The sequence below is a fragment of the Schistocerca serialis genome, chromosome 4, assembly GCF_023864345.2.
Source record: "Schistocerca serialis cubense isolate TAMUIC-IGC-003099 chromosome 4, iqSchSeri2.2, whole genome shotgun sequence".
NCBI classification, from domain to species: domain Eukaryota; kingdom Metazoa; phylum Arthropoda; class Insecta; order Orthoptera; family Acrididae; genus Schistocerca; species Schistocerca serialis.
The window spans coordinates 230,710,990-230,733,305 of NC_064641.1; the positions used below are offsets into that span (position 1 = coordinate 230,710,990).

General features: G+C 43.0%; 1 protein-coding gene across 1 annotated transcript in view; it reads left to right on the forward strand.

Annotated features, from left to right (window-relative positions):
• LOC126473473 (histone acetyltransferase p300) overlaps window positions 1-22,316 on the forward strand; it is a 171,376-nt gene that overhangs the window by 63,220 nt on the left and 85,840 nt on the right. The window contains exons 11-12 of the mRNA XM_050100549.1: window positions 7,669-7,786; window positions 8,124-8,178. Coding sequence (XP_049956506.1) covers window positions 7,669-7,786; window positions 8,124-8,178 — 173 coding nt within the window. The remainder of the gene's footprint in view (window positions 1-7,668; window positions 7,787-8,123; window positions 8,179-22,316) is intronic.

The window sequence follows — 22,316 nt, forward strand, 5'->3', positions numbered from 1 at the left end:
ATGTTTAGTGAATTATGGGAACAAAGGATATGTTTAGGAATAATTCCTACCTGAGTTAATCAGTAAAGCTAGTGTTGGTATGAAGGATCAGATGGCACAGGCTGTGAAGCAATATTGAAGTGGGCATGTCATGTTGGGCAGCATGTTCAGCAACTGGGTGGTCCAGCTGTCTCTTGATCACAGTTTGTTAGTGGCCTTATATGCAGATAGGCAGCTCATGTTGAAAGCAGCACAATGATTGCAGCTTAGTTTGTAGATAACATGGCGGCTTTCACAGGTAGCCCTGCCTTTGATGGAATAGGAGATGCTTGTGACAGGACAGGAATGAGTGGTAGTGGGAGGATGTATGGGACAATCTTGTGTCTAGGGCTATTGTAGGGATATGAGACGAGGAGTTGAGAATAGGGGTATAGTAGGATTGGACAAGGATATTGCCTAGGTGTGGTGAGCGATGTAATATCTGTATTGGACTGGTGGGGAGGTTAGTTAGTAGGATGTATCTCATCTCACGGGTGATGAGACGCAGTCAAAACCCTGGTGGAAAATGTGATTCAGTTGCTCCAGTCCTGGGTGGTACTGAGTCATGAGAGAACTACTCCTTCTTTGTGGTCCACCCCTGGCCTGCTATCCCCCCCCCCCCCCCCCCCTTTTCATAATGTTCTTGTTCTATCGTGAACTTCCCATTGTTCGCGTATGGTTAGTGGAATGCAGACACAAGCAGCAGAAGACAGTGAATATAATAAAATGGTCAACAGTGACGAAAATGGAGGAAGTAAATGTCTAGAAGCCTTACAGAATTGAAAGCATTATAATGAATAAACAAGGAGAGGAAAGAGGAATTGGGAAGAGTAACACTGGGCAGTTTGTAAGTCAAGAACAAAGATAGTGCCTGTAATGAGGTCAGAGCTGTAGGAACTGGTGTAGATATTGGAAGAATATACAAGGGGCCTTCAATAAGTATGCAAGAGATTTTTTTCCTTGGCAAACTTTTTTTTTGGGGGGGGGGGGGGGGGGGGGGAAGAAATGTGAAATTGGTTGTGGGCCTTAACCTTCAAAATGCCGTCTGTAAAGGAGGTTCTGTTCAAACAGAGAGCTGTCATTGAGTTTCTTTTGGCGGAAAACAAGAGCATCGCAGATATTCATAGGCAATTGCTGATTGTCTACAGAGAATCGGCAGTGAACAAAAGCATGATGAGTCATGGCTGAGGAATCTGTCATCATTGCAGCAATGTCGTGCAAACCTGTCCAATCTCTCACGAGCCAGCTGGCCACACACAACTTGCTGCTCAACTGGATGTGTGTGTTGGTACTGCTGATGCACTTGTCCACCAGTTGGGGTACTCAATGGTGTGTGCCCACTGGGTTCATTGGTGCCTGAGAGAAGATCATAAACAGCAACAAAGGACCACCTATGCAGAACTGCTTGCACATTATGAGGCTGACCGTGACAATTTTTTGTCGATCATCATCGCTGTTGATGAAACACATGTTCATCACTTTGAACAGGAAAAAGAACAGCAGTCCGTGGAGTGGTGTCCCACCACCTCTCCTCCGAAGGAAAAGTTCAAAGCTGCACCATCAGCTGGTGAAAGTAATGGCGACCGTCTTCTGGGATTCTGAAGGGGTTATTCTGTTTGAAGTCCTCCCTCATGGTGCAATGATCAATGATCATGATGCTACCTTCAGGAAATTGAAGAAATGAGTTCAGTGCATTTGTCACCACAAAAATGCAAAGTTACTGCTCCTTCTCCATGACAACGCAAGGCCTCACACAAGTCTGCACACCTGAGAGGAGCTCACAAAACTTCAATGGACTGTTCTTACTCATCCACCCTATAGCCTGGATCTCACACATTCTGACTTCTATTTGTTTGGCCAAATGAAGGATGCATTCCATGGAAAGCAATATCTTGATGATGGGGATGTTATTGATGCAGCATGATGTCGGCTCCAAAAGCAACCAGTAGAGTGGTACTAGGTGGGCATACAGGCCCCTCCAGTAAGATGGCGTAAGGTTTTTGCATTGAACAGGGAGTGTTTGAAAAACAGGGTTTTGTAGCCAAAGGGGTAGGGAATAATATGGTGTATTGGAATCTCGAATAAAACCAACCTGTTTTCAGAAAAAATATCTTATATTACTTACTCAGTGCCCATTGTAGATAGAACAGAAAATAAAACAAAATAGCCTAATAATGAAAAGTCATCTCTACTGGATGAGATACATGCGAGATTCTACACAGATTATGTGGAAAAACTTAATCCCTTACTAGAAGCAGTGTATTGGAAATCTCTGGGTACCAAACAGCTGGAAAGAAGTACAGATCATTCTCGTTTTCAGGATGGATCGGCAGAAAGCTGCACATAAGGATAAGCTTATATAACTAATGTCAGTGTGTTGTAGTATTACACTCACACACTAAGAAACTTTTAGAGAACAGGAATCTCCTTGATACTAATTAAGAAGGACTCCATAGAGATTTTGCATAATTCAGGATGTATATGTATACATGAGTTCCAGAGCATCACCCAGGAGTGTCATAGATGACGGCGTCCAAGGTAGCCATAATTTTTTACTTCTCTAGGGCATCCAATACAGCTCTGCACTGCCAGTTATTGAACGAAATAGGAGCTTACTGAATGTCAGACCAGATTTTTGATTAAATTAAGGAATTCTTAACTGGTAGAACCACCACCTCTAAGGAATGATACTAACAAATGTAATTGTACTAAATTGAAATCCATCGGATACTGGTGATTTACAGTGACCATTGAATATTAAGATGTAAAGGGAGACAGCAGTCAATCGCAAAATCCGTAATTTACCGCAGATCTAGATTTCAACTGTGATGTAGTTATCATCAGTGCATTACCAGAAGAGCCATATAGACATAACTGTGTCAGAGCATAAATATGTGACTGTTCCTATGTTGTGCCTATATGTCTGTTCTGGTAATGCACTGATGATGACTATGTTATAGTCTAAATGTAAATTTATAACAAATTACAGATTCTGTGACTGACTGCTGTCTTCATTTACATTTGCAATAGTAATTTTTTAGTACCCCAGAGGAGTGTTACAGTATCATTACTGTTAACAAGTGATAATGTAGGAAAATGTGTGAGGCTGTTTGCAGGTGACAGTGTTCTTAGGAAATTTGCAACATCACAAGAAAGCAGTGAAAAGTAGTTAGATCTGTGGGTGATTTCAGTGAAGGATCTGGCAGTTCATCATGGATGTAAATAATTGTAACATATCACACATTAATAGTCGAAGAGATTGATTACTGTATGATTACACTGTTGGTCATAAATCACTGGAATCAGGAAAACAGTGAAATACTTTGGACTAACCATCCAGAGCAATCCAAAGTGAAGTCTTCACATACACAGCTAGTTGTAATAAAAGTGGATGATAGTCTGTTTCAAATAATAGAATGACCAGCATGGACTAAAAATAATAGGGAACAGTAGATTGCTATTCACTACATAGAAGAGACATTGAGTCACGGATAAGCACAATGAAAAAGAATGCTACAAATTTCACATACACATGGCCACTGTTTTCTCTGGACACCAAGGCCCGAATGCAATTGTGTCTGAGGTGAGCAGCAGTTTGGCTGGGGGGTATGCAGTGGGGATACAGAAGATGTGAACATTTGTACCATTCTTTTTCATTGTACCTGTGTGCAACTCAATGCCTCCTCTTCTATATGGTGAGTAGCAATCTATCCTTTCTACATTGTTGTCATTTCAGATGATAAGCTGATATTCACTAGAAGAGTGTAAAGAAATATTATTCAGTTACAAAAGTAGCAGCTTACAAAAGTTTTGTTCAACCTATTTTGAAGTATTATTTATTAGTGTGGGACACCTGGTATGTTGGATTATAAAGAGAGAGATAAGATCCCATGAAAAGAGGCATGTTAATGTCATGGTATCATTTAGTGAAGTCCTAAAGCATTATAGCGGTGCCCAGTAGACTCCAGTGGCTGATGCTGCAAGAGAGAGATTATGCTTCACAGAGTTCACTGATCAGATTCCAAGTGCTTACCTTCCAAGAGGAATGGGGAAACACTTTACTTCCTCTTACACATTTCGTGAAATGACCACAGTGAAAAAATAAGAGAAGCTACAGTTCATATGGCAATTTATCACCCCCTTCCCATACACCATTCACAAATGAAATAGGGAAGGAGGGAAATGATGTTGGTATCCTGCAACACACATTAAGGTGGCTTGCATGATGTAGATGTAGATGTATGTGTTCAGTGTTGTGACGGAAGGTCATGATTGTTAATCGACATTAAGTTACTGGAAGTTGAACATTTGTTGAGACTGGGAAGTTGTTGCTGTAACATTCATTCAGAACAGCTAGCATATCAGAAAAAAACTGCTTTGAGCAATTTATTATGCCTGTGACTAGTATGATGGTGTTTATAACACATTAAGTGTTTGACGGAGATAAGTGGATGAGAATCTTCAGTAGAGTTTCACGATTGGGCATGAAAATTTGCAAGAGATATGCTAATTTGGAAGAAATAAATATTTACAGACTGGTTGGAGTCAAACAGTGGAAAGTCTTGGTTGGAATAACACCAGTATTATGAAATATAGATCATTGCTCACCACTTAAAAGAGGTTTTGTTTTGCAGACAGACTTAGTTGCATGTTAGTAGAAATCTACATATAACTGAGAAACTGAAAGATTAAGTGTCGTACAAACATTTCAGAAAAACGAAATTTGTAGACATTTGATTAATCCAATGCTTGCTAGTTGTTAAGTGTTTTCATTTCTAGAAAGCAGGTCTACAACCAGCATCCTACTTAGAACAGAACATGAATCCTTTCCATTGCAACAGTGAGTGGCACTTGACATTGCAAATTTTGTTTTCCACTCCAATGAGCCTCATTTGATACAATTTTTCATAACGTTCACATTCTGACTAGGCATCAGTGCTGCATAGTATTGCCATCTAGGGAGGCCTGTGTTAACTTGTTGTTGAACTGCAGTAGGTGTGTTGAGAGAGAGGTTGTAATTATTACGGTCAAGTTGAAATGGCTAGTTCTTTATGCACAGTCCTTTCTGAGGATGAGATTGTAGAACCTTTAGAGGAATGAATGAGTGAAAATTATTTTCATGATAGTGATTCATTTGTAAACAATTTGAGTAAAGCAGTAGTGGAAACAGTTCACCCTGAAGATTTTCAAAAAAATCACACAGTTAATGGTTTTGTATTGTAATACTTACTTAAATATAATTTAATGAAAGTGCACTTTTGTTTTAATGTGTTTCCTAATTGTTGGTAAGTGGCCTCATTGTTTCCACAAAGAGACTTTCACAATTCTCTGTGGCGCCGATTTAAACCTGAGCACATAGAGACACTCTTGTTTTCTGCATTGCAGAGTGCACAGAGAAGTATTTCATTATCAAGAATATCCGTTATGAGTCTTTTTGGTATTTGCCAGTAATGCTGCACCACAATTGCTAGTTCCTTAATGTTTGTACTATATGCTGACTTTATTGTGAGACTAGCACTCCTTCGTAACCTCACTTTCATCCTTCAGTGTTCCACTGATCGAAGTGATGTTATCTTCATATTCCATCTTTTGTGAACACACCACCACATCATGGTGCCTTTCTATTCTGTTCTGTTGACATCCAAAGTGAATATGAGGGATGGTCATTAAATTTTAATGATCCCCTTGAAAAAATGAAGTGTTCTATTTAATTTGTTTGTTTGTTAGTGTGTAGATGTCTGCAGTCCTGGTACAGATTGAAATCTGTGCCCCACAGTACTGTAGCGCTTTACTAGAGGAGCTAAAACAAAACTGTACAGCCCATTGATAAATTGGAGAGGGGCTGTGTCATGTTGATTTGGCTCTTGTAGCAGACATACTGTGGTGTGGAAATCTGTGTTGCCAGTTCTTTTGGGCAGGTGCCTACAAACAAACAGAAAATTAACTGTGTAACTTTATCTTTTTTAGGTTATTATTAAACTTTAAAACACTTCCTAATATTTGAACACGTGTGCCAGCACTTCAAATGCAGTAATTGAAGATCACTTAAGCCCTGTCTGGTGCTAGCCACACTTGCTAAAATGTACTCACAAATTTTTTTGGAAGGAACTTTCAAAGTTAAAGACTGCCTAAGAAGCGATTTGCTGGATACCAGAATGAGAAGGCATTTGTTTTAAGGGTTTTTGAGAGAGAAGAGAAAAGGGAAGAGAAGATTAGAGAAGAAGGTTCATCATTATCTAGTATTAACATACTGTCACTCTTTGTTTTCAACGGTCGCTATGTTGCAGAATATTTTGAAGAAGTCGAGGAATTCTGCTATGATGGCATTTGAATGTTTTCATATGCAGCCACTGAATATGTTACATCCACTTTCTAATGATGGGATAAATTTTGTTACTAATGAGGCTGTGGTTCTAAAAGAACATGTTACAGAGTTTGAGTGTACACTGTATACTTACTTTTCAGAAGATTCTATTTTCAATGTAAGACTGCTTAATGGTGGTTTCGTTATTGGGGAAAAAGCAATTTTGTGTGAGGAAAATGAGCAAAATTTTCAGCCATATGAAAAGACTAATACTTCAGGTAGAGGGAAAGGCAACATTTGGTTGCAGCTTTAAACTGGCTGATAACTCTTATGGCAAAAGATCCGTTCAACTCTGTGGTCACATCCATAGGCTCTTGGTACAACACTGGGAATAGAAGGAGGATGGGGTTGTGGATGAGGATGAGGTGGTGAAGATGGAAGATGATGATATATTTTATCACTGCTGAAGTGGCGAAAAATAAATCACATATATCTGGAATGTCATGTTTTGGTATTGTAGGATACAAATACTGTCACTACTTAATGGTAAAGAAACTTTCCCTACCAGCAGGAAAATGGTTTCAGATGTTTGCGGGCAATGAGACTTGATCACTCGCAATTTGCTTCTATTGCGCTGAAGGTGGGTTAGCTTCCATATTCTGATGATGTGGGCTCAGAGTGGCTACTTTCACACTGTACTGAAGTATTGACAGATCAACAACATAATCTGTCAAAAGGGTATTAAGTAATTATAACAGTGCTTTCATTTGAAAAACTTTCAACATTATTTGGTTGAAGAATTATTTTTTCTTGAATAGGTTTTGATAAGATTAACATACGTGTTCCATATGTTATGCCTATTAAATGTAATGTAATTGCAAGACAGGCACTCAGAAAATGGAAACTAAATTAAAATATGAATTCGCCCATAAAATAATTTTTTTGTCCTTGTCTGTTTGTTGTAATTTAAATAAGCACAGGAGATGGAAATCTGCAATAACAGACTTTAACCACCTTTTGCAGTATTTTTGAAGAGACTTGCATTTGTTGGGATTGCTTGGTTTTGTTTGCTTGTCTCTTTTTACTCTTTTATTTCCTTTTTTTTCATTTTATAATTAGATTTCAAATGACATCATGGTTGGTTAAGAGTAGTAGCAGTTGTTTTGGCTTATATAAAACATTGTATTTTCTGTTCTTTTCCTGTATTTTCTGTTCTTTTCCTCTTTTGTTTTAAGAAATGAAATGGTTGTGTACATCCCCCCCCCCCCCCTCCCCTCCCTTTCTTCTCCTTCTGCCTTTCTCTCACTCCTTGATTCATTTCCATTTTTGTATTTCTTACTTTTCAGTGTCCAGGCAATTTTTCCAACTCCTGATCCACAAGCTATGTTGGACAAGAGGATGTACAACCTTGTAGCATATGCTCGAAAAGTAGAAGGAGATATGTATGAAATGGCTAATTCTAGGGTAAGTGGAATTGTGTTCATATCGTTTTATTCTAATACAGCCTTAACATATTAAGAACAGTGAAAGAAATTTTGTAACATGTAATGTATTGGAAACACATTTGTGCAACTAGTTTGTGTCAAAATATGCTTGTTTTATGTTACCTTGGGGAAAAAAATGTAAACATTAATTTTACATGCTGTGGTTAAATTGAAATAGCAGTAAAATTTGTTGTAATTTAGTTATTACATAAAAATCAATTTCAAAACCAATAAAGTCTCTGATATGTAGAGTAATTCATATTGTTCTTTTTTCTGTATTTTAATGCCATAGTAATAATTTTTTTTTTTTTTTTTAGTCTGAGTACTATCACCTATTGGCTGAAAAGATATACAAGATTCAGAAGGAACTAGGTAAGTACTTTCCCTCTTCATAACTATTGTGATTGTGACTGCCAAGTCGAAAAAACTAAACTCTACACGGAACAAATGTGCATTTGTGTATTGCAGAGTATTGTATTAATACATATAAGAGTGATGACAAATTAAATATTTCGGACCACAGCTTACCTTCATGTTTCATCATCATCATTGAGTATCCTGTGAATTTAGGTGCAAGTAGCTATAGCAGTTGCTGCAAAGATAATTTCCTTTTGAGTTTTTATGTTTAGAAGGTACCAAAGTGGGTAACTGCAAATGTAAAATATTTTAATATATAAATTAAGTGGAGAGTTCTACTGTTCATGTTCACTACATTCCATTTAATGGAGGTAGGGAAACAATTGCTAGAAGTAAAATCAGAATAGTTTTGCATCCAGAGCACATAGCACATTAGTAAGCCCATTCCAGAAGTAGCTACCGTTGATCCATTTTTAGCAGTAACTTATATTTTCTAGTTAATTTTGTTTGCCATTTATCTGAGTCTTTGTGTGGTCATGAAATCCTGCCATCAGAGATTTAGCTTGAAGAGTTCATATAAAGTAAGCTAAAATGTAATCTTTTGATGACCTCCACAACCTCCAAAACTCAAGGAATTGATTGTAATTGCCCTCATCAGGAATACAAGGAAACATACAGTCTTGAATAACTAAGTTTTATTGCATCATGGAGTGGCAATGGGACTGGAGTACATTAAGAGTAATCACATGACTGGAATATATTTGACAACCGAGCTTGGTGGCCCGATTTTGCATGTATAAAGATACAGTTCCCAGCACGCGCCATTTGTGTTGCAGTGTGTGTGCACAGCAGACCAGGTGAGTGCTGTTGGCGATAGCGTCCATGCTCTGATTTATGACCACAGTATGTGCAGTAACCAGTTGTAAAAATACACTCCTGCTCCCTTGCCTAGGGAAAGGTGGGGGGGGGGGGGCGGGGGGGGGGGGGACATCAAGTGTGTCGGTTCACAGTGCTGCAACTGCTGAGATGATGTAATCCCATCATCCTGTGTGCCCGGTAGACAGGTCTGACAATGGAAGAGAGGCTATTCTGAAGTCGGGGTCCACAATGGAGGGCACCAGTGCTGGTAGCAATGATGGTGAAGTGGCGAGGAGAGGTCCTGGAGACAGTGAACTGCTGTTAACCCTGCTACTGGCAGTGCAGAGGGAGGGGCCAGCACCGGCTGCAGGAAGCAGAACCATAAGAAGCAGAACTGCTGTTGGTGCAGATGAAGCCCCAACCACTGGGGCAGAGGGCCAGGCTGGTGAAGAAGAGTAAGCAGGGGGTGCTGGATGAAAGGGCGTCACCGGATGAGAGGGTGGCAGTGGATGAGTGGGCGGTGTTGAATCCAAAGCCTGCAGAGCGGGCTCTGTGCCCATCCTCAGGCAAAACTGGTTCTGGTGGTGTGCTGGGAGCTGATGTTGGTGCAAACTATGAAGACATGGTGTCCGCACCGGGTTCGGACAACAGTTGGAATCCAGTGGGACACTCTCCATACAATTATGTTGGGCGTGAACTTCCATGAAATTGGCGCTGCTGGGGGACACCTGCTGGGCAGTAAGAGGTTGAGCAGCATCAGCGATTGACGGCCATGCAGTTGCCCGGCAGGACTCTTTGCCCCAATCGTTGTTGTTCTGTATGAGCTTAAGAAAAAGTGGGAGAATCTGCCATGTATTTTCACATCTGTTTCTTAAATGTCCGTTCGACTGTGATTGGAAAGGAGGTGCTGACACATGGCAAAAGGTATTGTGGGTACAGAAGTCCGTGAACAATTGTACAATGAACTGAGAACCGTTGTCCGAAACCAAATTGCAAGGCAAGCCTTTGATGGAGAACATCTTTGGAGGGTCGTGACTGTCACATCTGCTGTTGCTGGTGGATGACGAACGACATAAAGAAAACATCAGTTGCCAACATACAGGAAGGGTCTAGAAAGAACCAACAAGTGCAATGTGGACTCATTAAACAGTGGACCTCTCTGCTGCTGCTGGAATCGTGATGTGGTGGGTAAATCCACCTGTCAACAAGAGAATAACACCATCCAATGGGGAGAGACAATGGGGCGCAATGCGTAATAATTGAGATGCCTGGCCCGTCAGATGGTCGGGCCACCCCGTTGTATCTTGCTCACGACCTGCCGGAGCATTGGATCCCCTGCCACACCAGAAACAATATGGAAATTGTGGATAGAAAAACTATCTGCCGTGTGCTTCGCCTCTGTATCCAGTTGAAAACAAAGCAGCTGCTTTGTCCAAACAAAGGGTCAGGGTCCATGTGTAGCCAAGGGACAGCATCTGTGTTTGTATGTTGTGAAGTATTTTGAAAAGTAGATTTCATAGTTGTACCAGCACAAGAACAGAGCCCAACACTGAAGATCCCGGAAGGATGCGTATGGGATAAGCAGGGAAACCAAGGGCATATGGTTGGTTATTAAATGAAATTTTGCACCATACAAGAACACATGAAATTTCTTCACAGCATAGATGATAGTGAGGGCTTCTTTTTCCATCTGAGAATAATTTTGTTGAGCAGAGTTGAGTGTTTGTGATGCAGGGGCAAGAGGCTGTTTGAAGCAATCGGAATGGGCATGGGCCACGACCACCTCCACCCAGTACTCAGACATGTCTTCGGCCAGGACCATACACTTGCTGGGTTGAAATGTTGATAGACACAGTACCGAATGAAGACTGACTTCCACTTGCACGAGAACATGCTCACAGGCTGTAGACCTAACAGGAGGAGTATTTTTCCAAAGCAACAGGTGCATGGCACAGGTGACAGTAGCTGATCTGGAACTAAACTTGTGATAGCGTACCACTTTGTCATGGAATGCCTGCAGTTCTTGTAAATGTAATGGAAGGGACAAAGCTGTAATTTTGGCGATGTGCAGTTCCGTGTGGTGCACACCCTGCTGAGAAATTTCAATACCCAAATAAACAATGGAAGGCTTAAAAACCTGAGACTTGGTGAAATCACATTTGAGGCCAACACCCTCTAGAACATTAAACAAAGAACAGGGGTTGCGTAGGTGATCCTTCGTGGTTACACCCATCATGGCAGTATCATTAAGAAAGTTAATGCTGCGGGGAACAACTGTCGTGATCTGCTCCAAAAAATGTTGTAAGATGGCTGGTGCACTAGCAAACCCAAACATTAAATGCTAATACTAGTGGAGGCCTAAAACAACCTTTTTGATAACTCGTGCAACGGAATTGGTTGGTAGGCTTGGGGCAAGTCAATATTTGAAAAGAAATAACCCTCACCCAACATAGTGAACAATTTCTCTTGGCCAGGGAGGGGACCTGAAGTCCCTACAAAGCCAAAGCTGACTACAATTTCTTTACTGTCACTGGGGGCATAGCCCACTCACTTGTGGAAATCAGTTGAATCACTCCCAATGACGTAATGCGGGGATGGGGGGCATTGACAAAATGGCTTGAATATCCAGGTCCATTGATTCCTTTGAGGAGACATAATGCTGCTATGTGACCTTTCTTTCTACCTTTGTGGCAAGTGGTCCTCCACCTGGGACAGGCCGCCTTTTCGTGCTGTATGAAACAAGTGGGACACATTGAAAGAAGCATTTGTTGTTTGTGCTGCTGATGACTTCTTTGCTTGCAGCGACTTGATGAACCTGTTTGTACTGTGGCCACTTCCTCCTCCTCCAGCGTGCAAGGCTCCACATGCCGAGAGCATACGTTGTCAACAATGGCTACATCATTCCAAACCTTTAACTGGCAGCCAGTGGCTCGAGAAAACTGGAACAACTGTGCAGTATTCAAAACTTATTCCAACATAGAGTCCTCAGACTGAAGGGCATATTGACAGACTACCTTTTTAGGGGCCGAAGGAATGATTGCGTTGTTGACCATGGTGTCCACATATGACTCCTGAGACTTAGCTGTGATAAAGTGTCATTTATGACTGTGGCCATGAAGCTTGGCCTTACAAGCTTGTTACAGTTGCTGCAGCTGCAGATGACATTGGAAGAGCTCCATGTATATGGTTTTGGTAGGAGGAGGACAGAAAAGACACATTTCGTCAAATGAAAGAATGCTGGTTCCTGTAGAGGATTTAACTAGCACAGTAATTGATATATACGAGGTGACATCCATGATAAGAAAAAAGCCTTACAGATCTCCTTGTTGACCACGTGGAATGATATGAAATGAAATGTTGGCGAAGCCACTTCTTGTAAGTGTCCCAGTCTTTGGTGGCTTCATCAGGAGGGGGGGCAAGGCCAGTGAATGGTGGCGGGTGATCCACTAGTGGTCTGGTTCAGTGTAGCCAACAATCATCCAATACGGCTGCAGTACACTGCTGTTGTTGGGTGAGCAACTGAAGAAGAACCTCCAAAGTAGTGCTGAACGGCTATAAATCCTCAGGATTAAGAACACAGAAAGATACTACCCTCTCTGATCACCGCTTGTTTTCTCTATAGGAACACAAGGAAACAACATAAAGTCTGAAATAACATTTGACGACTGAAATCGGAGGCCCAAGTATGCACATATAAATATATAATTACCGGCAGGTGCTGCAGGTGTCGCCCTCTGCATGCACATCGAACCAGGTTACGACTGTTGGGAATGGGACCATAAACAATAACTGCTTCTAATTGCCCAGCATATATCATCTGATGTCTTGGGAATACCGTGTGATAACTAACTATGCTCTCCCCCTGCGGGTCCGGGGGTTAGGATAGGCCTGAGGTATTCCTACCTGTCGTAAGAGGCGACCAAAAGGAGTATCACATGTTTCGGCCTTTATGTGATGGTCCCCTGTAGGATTTGACCTCAATTTCTCAAAATTTTCCCGAAGAGCGAGCCGATTGGGGATGGTCGCTTTACAAGGTGCATCATGTCCATCATGCACTGAGACCTATGGCATCTTTTGTCGACGTGGATCTGCACTTCCACTCATTCTCCAGGTGATGGGTGAGGTCACCCTCCTGGGCGCGTATTTTTCCATCAACTGTGCAGTATTGTTTTCTACACTGACAAAAATGGACTTGTTTGCTTGGTTGCACCTGATATCCAGCATGGTAGGCAGTCCGTTGTGGTGGGGCCACCTTTTACCCTGTTGATTGGTTGTAGCCCCCTGACCACACAGGGATCGCTCTGATGATGCCTGCACCGTTAACTCCCGACATATGCCAAGGGGTAAATGCCCATCCCCCTGGGGCATCAGGACTCCCTGCAATGACCATCCTGCCAGCTGGCCTTTGCTGCAGCTGGGTGGTGCCCTTGGGGAGAGTCCCTGGTCGGAGTGGGTGGCATCAGGGTGGATGACGCACGATGAAGTGTAGTACATCGTCTCTTGCTGGTAGTCAAACACCAGCAGTCTCTAAGCATTCACGAGCTCAATTCAATGCACACAAGTACGACCCCAAATCGATCCCCTCCCTGCCATACCATGGGAGGAACGTCAGGCTAAGGATGGCAGCAGCTCTTATTCGCCCCAGTACCTTTTATGTTCGAGAACTGATGGGGAAACTTTCATGACGATGAAGCCTCAGTTTTTTTGATGAGCGTTTAGAGGACAAGTTTGGAGAGGCTTGTCCAAAATGAGATCTGGGTCAGTCTTGATCAAAACAGCATCCTCTGCCCAGTCATGGTCATTACTCGCTTGTGACAAGCTGGGGGATATTTCTGTAACCATCACACCCCATGAGAGCTTAAATATGGTCCAGGGTATCATATTTCTCAGGGACCTTCTTTTGCAGTCCGTTATGAGCTGCACACCATTTTAGAACAGCGAGGTGTATGTTTCATTCACCACGTCCACCGTGGTCCGAGAGATAATCAGGTTGCCACCGGTGCCTTCATCTTGGCCTTTGAGGGTGATACGTTACCCGAGAAGGTCAAGATGATGCTCTACTGCTGTGATGTAAAACCATATATCCCTCCCCCAATGCACTACTTTAAATGTTGGAAGTTTGGTCATATGTCTTCCCGCTGTACTTCCAGCGTCACATGTCGAGATTGCGGACGCCCTTCACATCCCAATACTCCATGTGCCCCACCTTCTATCTGTGTCAACAGTGGAGAGTACCATTCGCCTTGCTCAGCAGACTGCAGGATTCTTCAGAAAGAAAGGAAAATCGTGGAGTACAAGACCCTGGACCAACTTACCTACACTGACGCTAAGAGGAAATTTTAAGCCTACATCCTGTACGCATGACATTGTCTTATGCCACCGCTACAACAGTTCTAGCCCCATCAGCTCCGCCAACCCAGTCACTTCTTAGAGCCAGAAGACTACACCTGCCCCCTTGATGGTGGGGGGCACTTCCCTCCCTGTTGCTCCTGCACCATCTACTTTAGGAGTAACACCCCCCCCCCCCCCTCACCCAACCGTCAGGGATGTCCATCCCCACTTCTAAGCCGGAGAAGCGTACAACTTCTTCAGCTGCTCTTGCTAGGAAGGGGTCCCATGGGTCACTCCCTTCCCAGGTTTCTGCTAGTGGGAAACATGACACCCGCCAGTGGCAGAAGAGCCCAAAAACAGCTGGTCGCAGGGCTTCATGCTCATCCTCAGTCCCGGAGACTGAATCAGTGAAGTCCTCTCAGCCAGGGAAAGCCAAGGAACAGCGAGAGAAACCCAAATAGAAGGTCCCCAAGACCAAGGTAATTGCGGTGGCTCCCACACCACCGCTACCTCCAAGCTCTACATCTGCGGATGAGGTGGAGATTCTGGCATCCGCTGAGGACCTAGATCTCGTTGGACCCTCAGGCAAAATGGATATAGGCTGCTCAGGCAAAAAATCAGTGGCAGCAAGTGACCCTGAGGTGTAAACTGTCTCATTGAATGTTCCATGTCTTCCCAGTCTCATGATGACGTCATCCTCCAGTGAAATTGCGGCGGTTTTTTCCACTACCTGGCTGAGCTACGGCAACTGTCACCTGCTTTCTGCATTGCCCTCCAGCAAATCTGGTTCCCAGAATGTGGGTCCCTGCCCTCTGTGGCTATAAGGGATACTACAGGAACCGTAACGACTGTAAAGGTGGAATTTGCATTTATGTCCTAAACTCAGTCTGTAGTGATCCTATGCCCCTTCAAAACCCTCTTGAAGCTGTGGCTGTCAGAATTAGGATGACACAGGAAATAACTGTCTGCAATGTATGTCTTCCTCCAGATGTTGTAGTATCCCTGAATGTATTAACTGCACTGATTGATCAAATCCCTAAACCTTCCCTACTTTTGGGAGATTTAAACTCCCATAACCCCCTGTAGGGTGGCACCGTGCTTACTGGCCGCGGCAGAGATGTCAAAACTTTACTGTCTCAGTTCGATCTCTGCCTCTTAAATACTGGGGCAGCCACACATTTCAGTGTGGCTCGAGGTAGTTACTCGGCCATTGATTTATCAGTTTGCAGCCCAGGACTTCTCCCATCTAGCCACTGTAGAGCACATGATGGCCTGTGTGGTAGTGACCACTTCCCCATCTTCCTGTCACTGCTCAGGCGTCCAGCCCATGGACGCCTGCCCAGGTGGGCTTTGAACAAGGCGGACTGGCAAACTTTCACCTCTGCTGTCACCTTTGAATCTCCCCCGCACAGGAACATCTGTGTGATGGTTGAGTAGGTGACTATAACAATCGTTTCTGTGACAGAAAACACGATCCCTCGCTCTTTAGGGTGCCCCCGGTGAAAGACAGTCCCTTGGTCGTCGCTGGAAGTCGCTGAGGCAATTAGAGCGTCGGCGAGCTCTACAGCGGCATAAGCGGCAACCTTCCCTGGAGCACCTCATAGCCTTTAAACAGCTCCGTGCTCGCATTCGCCAACTTATCAAACGACAGAAGGAGGAGTGTTGGGAGAGATATGTTTTGACCATTGAATGCCATACGTCACCTTCCCAAGCCTGGGCAAAGATCAAACATGTTTTCGGGTACCAGACCCCAACAGGTGTTCCTGGTGTTACCATAAATGGCGCGTTATCTACCTGTGCGAATGCGATTGCCGAGTACTTTGCTGAGCACTATGCTCGTCTTCTGTGTCTGAGAACGACTGCCCCCCCCCCCCCCCCCCCCCCCATCCCCAGCCTTTTGCACTCTCAAACGGTGGCTGGAAGAGAAAGTCCTCTCGTTTACTACATGCCACAGTGAATCCTATAATGCCCCATTTACAGAGTGGGCACTCCTCAGTGCCCTTGCTCATTGACCCAACACAGCTTCTGGACCAGATCGGATCCACAGTCAGATGATTAAACATCTCTCATCTGCTTCCAGAATGAGATTTTCACTCTGCAGCGGAGTGTGCGCTGATATGAAACTTCCTGGCAGATTAAAACTGTGTGCCCGACCGAGACTCGAACTGGGGACCTTGCCCGCGAAAGGCAAAGGTCCCGAGTTCGAGTCTCGGTCGGGCACACAGTTTTAATCTGCCAGGAAGTTTCATCTCTCATCTGACTAAAACAGGGTGTATACGACCCGGGACAACCGGGAGATCCGGGAAAAACCCGGGAATTTTTTTATCCGGGAGAAAACCGGGAAAAACCTGGGAATTTTTTAGAATTCCAGGAATTTTTCATTGTTTTAGTTTTGAGTTTAATTTTTGGGGTTTTGACTGGTAAGAACCAATACTCTAACAAAGAATATTACTGTATCCCGCTTCTGCAGAATAATACTCCAGGAACAAAACATGAACGAGAGGGGAAAAAAACGAAAATAAAACTTAAGTCACAAAGGAAATGCACATACAAGCGTCTGCCAACAGCAAAGTGTGTCAAAGGCTTTAGCAAGACTATGCAATGCTTCTTAATATCAAATTGCCTCCGATGGGAGTTACGTGACAGCTGTTTACATTAGATTCGTTTTAATGCAAGATCTTTTAATGTTTTACACGTACGAACATACGGCCTTCCTGCGTTATCGTAGCTGCGCAAGTGCAGTGACACCTGTTATCTGGCACTCTCTGGCAACTGCTGAGCCGAACCTATTTCTAACAGGTCACAGGAAAATATTGCAAATGGTGGTTTGAAAAGCGTTACTTTGAAAATTAATTTCCCTTTATGCAAGATGAACTATGTGCGAGAATGTACCATGAATTTCTTAAATCACAGAGCGTTTGACTCTCATTTAAAAATCAACTCTTTGGGGACGACCATCTAGAAGAATTTTGAGCCCAGAAGATCAGACATTTACGTCGTTATTAAAAATTTTACTGACACATTTATGTGATGTATCTTAAAGTGTAACATGCGGAAAAGAGATGAGCATAATATGTGGAAGCTTAGCTTCTCTTGCAGCTCATTAATCTTCGAGACTAATATTATATGTGGAAACTTACCTTTTCTTGTAGCAACAATGTGTATATTAATTTAAACAGTTAACTTTCCTCAAGTCCCATAGTGCTCAGAGCCATTTAAACCATTAAACCAATTAACTTTCCTTATTTGTGAGTTCGCGCTACTTAAGAGTGATCTTGCTATTGGCTGACTACATCACGCGTCCTATGCTGTCTTCAGCTGGCGAGATCACGTGACATGAGCTGTGCCTGGCTTTCGAAAGCGCGTTGCAATCTCAATTTCAATGCTTCGGAAAGTAACATGCGGCGTTTGGTGGAATTCGAGTTTATACTTTCGTAACAGGAAATACGTAGCATACATGTTGCTGTACATCAAAGATCTTTCCGAAACGTGTTTGTCCCCTGAGTTCCATTTTCTAAATTGCCGGGTAATTCTACGTCTGTGTATAAAACCATAAACAATCAAAGGACTGATAAGTTTTACAGTGCCGAGGAAAAGTATACTGTCACTTAACACGGAAAAAGTGTATTTTCATCTGGGAGAAAATGTTTTTCAACCGGGAAATCCGGGAAAAGTCAGGGATTTTTTTCCTTGTCCATGTATACACACTGTAAAAGTGACATCTCCTCGTCATCTTCAACCGGATGTCTTTCCATCGCAATGGCAGGAGAGCATCATCATTCCGGTGCTCAAATCCAGTAAAAACCCACTTTATGTGAATAGCTGTCAGTCCATCAGCCTCACCAATGTTCTTTGTAAGCTGCTGGAACGTGTGGTGTGTCGGCGGTTGGGTTGGGTTCTGGAGTCACGTGGCCTACTGGCTCCATGTCTGGCTTCTGCCAGGGTCACTCTACCACTGATAATCTTGTGTCCCTAGAGTCTGCCATCCGAACAGCCTTTTCCAGATGCCAACACCTGGTTGCTGTCTTTTTTGATTTACGAAAAGCATATGACACGACCTGGCGACATCATATCCTTGCCACATTATACGAGTGGGAGGCCCACTCCCGATTTTTATCCAGAATTTCCCGTTGCCTCATACTCTCCATCTCCAAGTTGGTGCCTCCCATAGTTCCACCCATATCCAGGAGAATGGGGCCCCGCAGGGCTCTGTATTGAGTGTGTCTCTATTTTTAGTGACCATTAATGGTCTGGTGCCTACAGGGAGCCATCCACAAGGCACAGTCATGGGCTATAGCCCATGGTTTCCAGTTTTCCACCACAAAGTCATGTGTTATGCACTTTTGTTGGTGTCATACCATTCATTCACAACCAGAACTTTACCTTAATGACGATCTACTCACTGTAGTGGAGACGTATCGATTCTTAGGACTGGTTTTTGATGCCCAATTGACTTGGCTTCCTCACATTCATCAGCTTAAGCGGAAGTGTTAGCAGCACCTCAATACCCTCCACTGCCTAGGGTGCAGATCGCTCTACGCTTCTGCAGCTCTACTGAGCCCTTGTTCAATCCCACGTTGACTATGGGAGTCTGGTTTATGGTTCAGCGGCACCCTCAGCATTGTGTTTACTCTACCCAGTGCACCACTGTGGCGTTTGGCTAGTGACAGGAGCTCCTAGGATGAGTACGGTGACCAGTGTCCTTGTGGAAGCCGGAGTGCCTCCATTGCAGGTTAGGTGTGCACAACTGCTGGCCAGTTATGTAGCACACGTTCGTAGTTCTCCTACGCATCCAAATCACCGTCTCCTTTTCACACCCATGGCGGTTCATCTCCCGCATCGGCGGCCCAGGTCAGGGCTTCCAGTTGCAGTTTGTGTCCGATCCTTTCTTTCCGAACTGGAGTCCTTGCCTTAACACCTATACTTTTGAGGTCCATTCACATACACCTCTGTGGTGTACACCTAGGCCGCTTTGCCTGGACCTTTCACGTGGCCCTAAGGACTCAGTTAACCCCATGGCTCTCCCCTGCCACTTCCTCTTGATTCTTGACAAGTACTGAAACCATGAAGTGGTTTACACCGACGGCTTGATGGCTGACGCTCACATCGGCTTCGCATATGTCCATGGAGGACACATTTAACAGCATTGCTTGCCCACTGGCTGCAGTGTATTCACTGAAGAGCTGGGGGCCATATCTCTTGCCTTCAGTATATCTGTTTGTGCCCCGAGGAATCGTTTCTTCTTAGTACTGACTCCTTGAGCAGCCTACAGGCTATCACCCAGTGCTACCCCTCGCCATCCTTTGGTTGGGTCCATCCAGGAGTCCATCTATGCCCTGGACTGGTCCCATCGTTCAGTGGTGTTTGTGTGGACCGTAGGACACGTCGGCATCCCAGGCAACAAACTTGCCGACAGGCTGGCCAAACAGGCTACACGGAAACCGCTTCTGGAGATGGGAACCTCTGAACCTGACCTGCGTTCTGTCCTACGTCGTAGGGTATTTTTGCTTTGGGAGATGGAATGGCATAACAGTACACACAACGAACTGCGTGTCATTAAGAAGACTACAAATATGTGGAAGTCTTCCATGTGGGCCTCTCACAGGGAATCAGTTGTCCCCTGCCGGTTCCGCATTGGCCACGCTTGGGCGACCCATGGTTACCTCTTGCCACTAATTTCATCTGACAAAGCCTCACTGGCTGATTTAGTTCTACATTTCATTTGTGAGGGTGGGTTTTATATCATTTGATCTAAGTTTTAGCGCATTTCATTTGTCCCTCTGTGTCCTCCACTCTAGTGCTTTTAGGGTGAAGGTTTCAATGTGTTGCAGAGTGGCTGGCTTCTATTTATTCTCGTGGTCAGCCAGCCACTGTAATCTGCTTTCTTGTTTTCCTTTTAGTGTTCTTTGCCTTTCCTTCGTTCTTGTGGTTTTTCCTTTCTTTCCGTTTTGTGTTGTATGCCTCGTCTGTGTTATTCTCACACTTGTGGCATTGTTTTATAAGGAACAAGGGATTGGTGACCTCGTAGTTTGGTTCCTTGCCCCCTCTTTTAAACCAACTAACTATACCTGTGCTACCAGAGATTACATTAAAATATGCTGAAGGGTATCAGTTTGTGCCACGACTCTTGTTGAAATGTAAACAACTTTGTTTATTCCTGCGTAGCCTTTCAGCATCAAGTGCTTGCTTTAACATATTATTTAGTGTACAACCGCTGCACTAGTTATGGTAAGTAAATAGTTTCCTTCATAACACACCCAGTTTGTACTTGAAAATGCAATTTTAATCTTATAGCTCATAATTTGGATAACTCAATCACTGGTGATAGATGGTGGTCCATTTATCCCCCTCTCTTGACTATAACAGCACCCTTACAAGGGCAAAGCCTCCTACACGGTCAACCAGTTTGGCTCATATTTGTTGGCAGGTCAGTTGTGTACAACCTAAAATGAAAGATTCTAAGATATTGGCTCAACACACCACCCCACCCCACTCCACCCCACCCCTGGAATGTTGTTGCTTTTTGACATCATTGGTATTTATTAATGAATTCTTGACACTTTCTACACCACCACTTGTTATATAAATGCATTGCACAACATTTCAACACAACACAAAGAACTTGGTAGATACATTAACCTATCTCGATAATAACTGAAACTGTTAAGCCACATATGGTGCCTAAAATTTCTATAAGTATTTCGTACACAGCTTCCAGATCCTTCTACAACAGTATATGATTCAAATTAGTTTTGTTATGACTGTCTTCATTAAAATTACTTGTCAGGTATTATTTACATAATGTTTTTTGAGAATAATTATATATATAAAGATTTATGCACCTAATAATTGATAATGAAGGTTGCAGATTTTCACAGTATAAAAACTATCAACTTCCTGTCTATATAGTTGTTGACTGAATTATCAATAATAAAATTAGAGACATTAAAAATGAAAACAGAAGCTTTGTTTATGTGAAAATTAAAACTTAATAATATTAGTTTCACTGCAATTGGTTTTTGACTCAGAGTTAACATTTGTTGAGTATTAATTTTGATGGTTCAAGATCAGTGTTGCTAAACGGATTGGTTGTTGTTGTGATCTTCAGTCCAGAGACTGGTTTGATGCAACTCTCCATGCTACCCTATTCTGTGCAAGCTTCATCATCTCCCAGTACCTACTACAACCTGAATCTGCTTAGTGTACTCATCTCTTGGTCTCCCTCTACGATTTTTACCCTCCATGCTGCCCTCCAATACTAAGCTGGCGATCCCTTGATGCCTCGGAACATGTCCTACCAACCAATCCCTTCTTTTAGTCAAGTTGTGCCAGAAATTTCTCTTCTCCCCAATTCTATTCAATAGCTCCTCATTAGTTATGTGATCTACCATCTAATCTTCAGCATTCTTCTGTAGCACCACATTTCGAAAGCTTCTATTCTCTTCTTGTCCAAACTGTTTATCGTCTATGTTTCACTTCCATACATGGCTACACTCCATACAAATACTTTCAGAAATGACTTCCTGACACTTAAATCTATACTTAATGTTAAAAAACTTATCTTCTTCAGAAATGCTTTCCTTGCCGTTGCCAGTCTACATTTTGTATCCTCTCTACTTCGACCATCATCAGTTATTTTGCTCCCCAAATGGCAAAACTCATCTACGACTTTAAGTGTCTCATTTCCTAATCTAATTCCTTCAGCATCACCTGACTTAATTCGACTACAAATGGATTGGTATGAAATATGAAATTATGTTACCAGAAAAAAGTGTTGCTGAGATGTGCAAAATTGTCTTTAGATGTGTAATATATAATTTAAGTGTAAAAATTAACTCAAGTCAGGTTGAACGAATATAGACTCGAACATTTCAGTTGAAGTACAAAAGTTCAGAGGAGGTAAGATTCATTACAGAGTCATGAACTTGAGGGGTGGTTTTCTCAAAAACTGGGGGTGCTTTGCA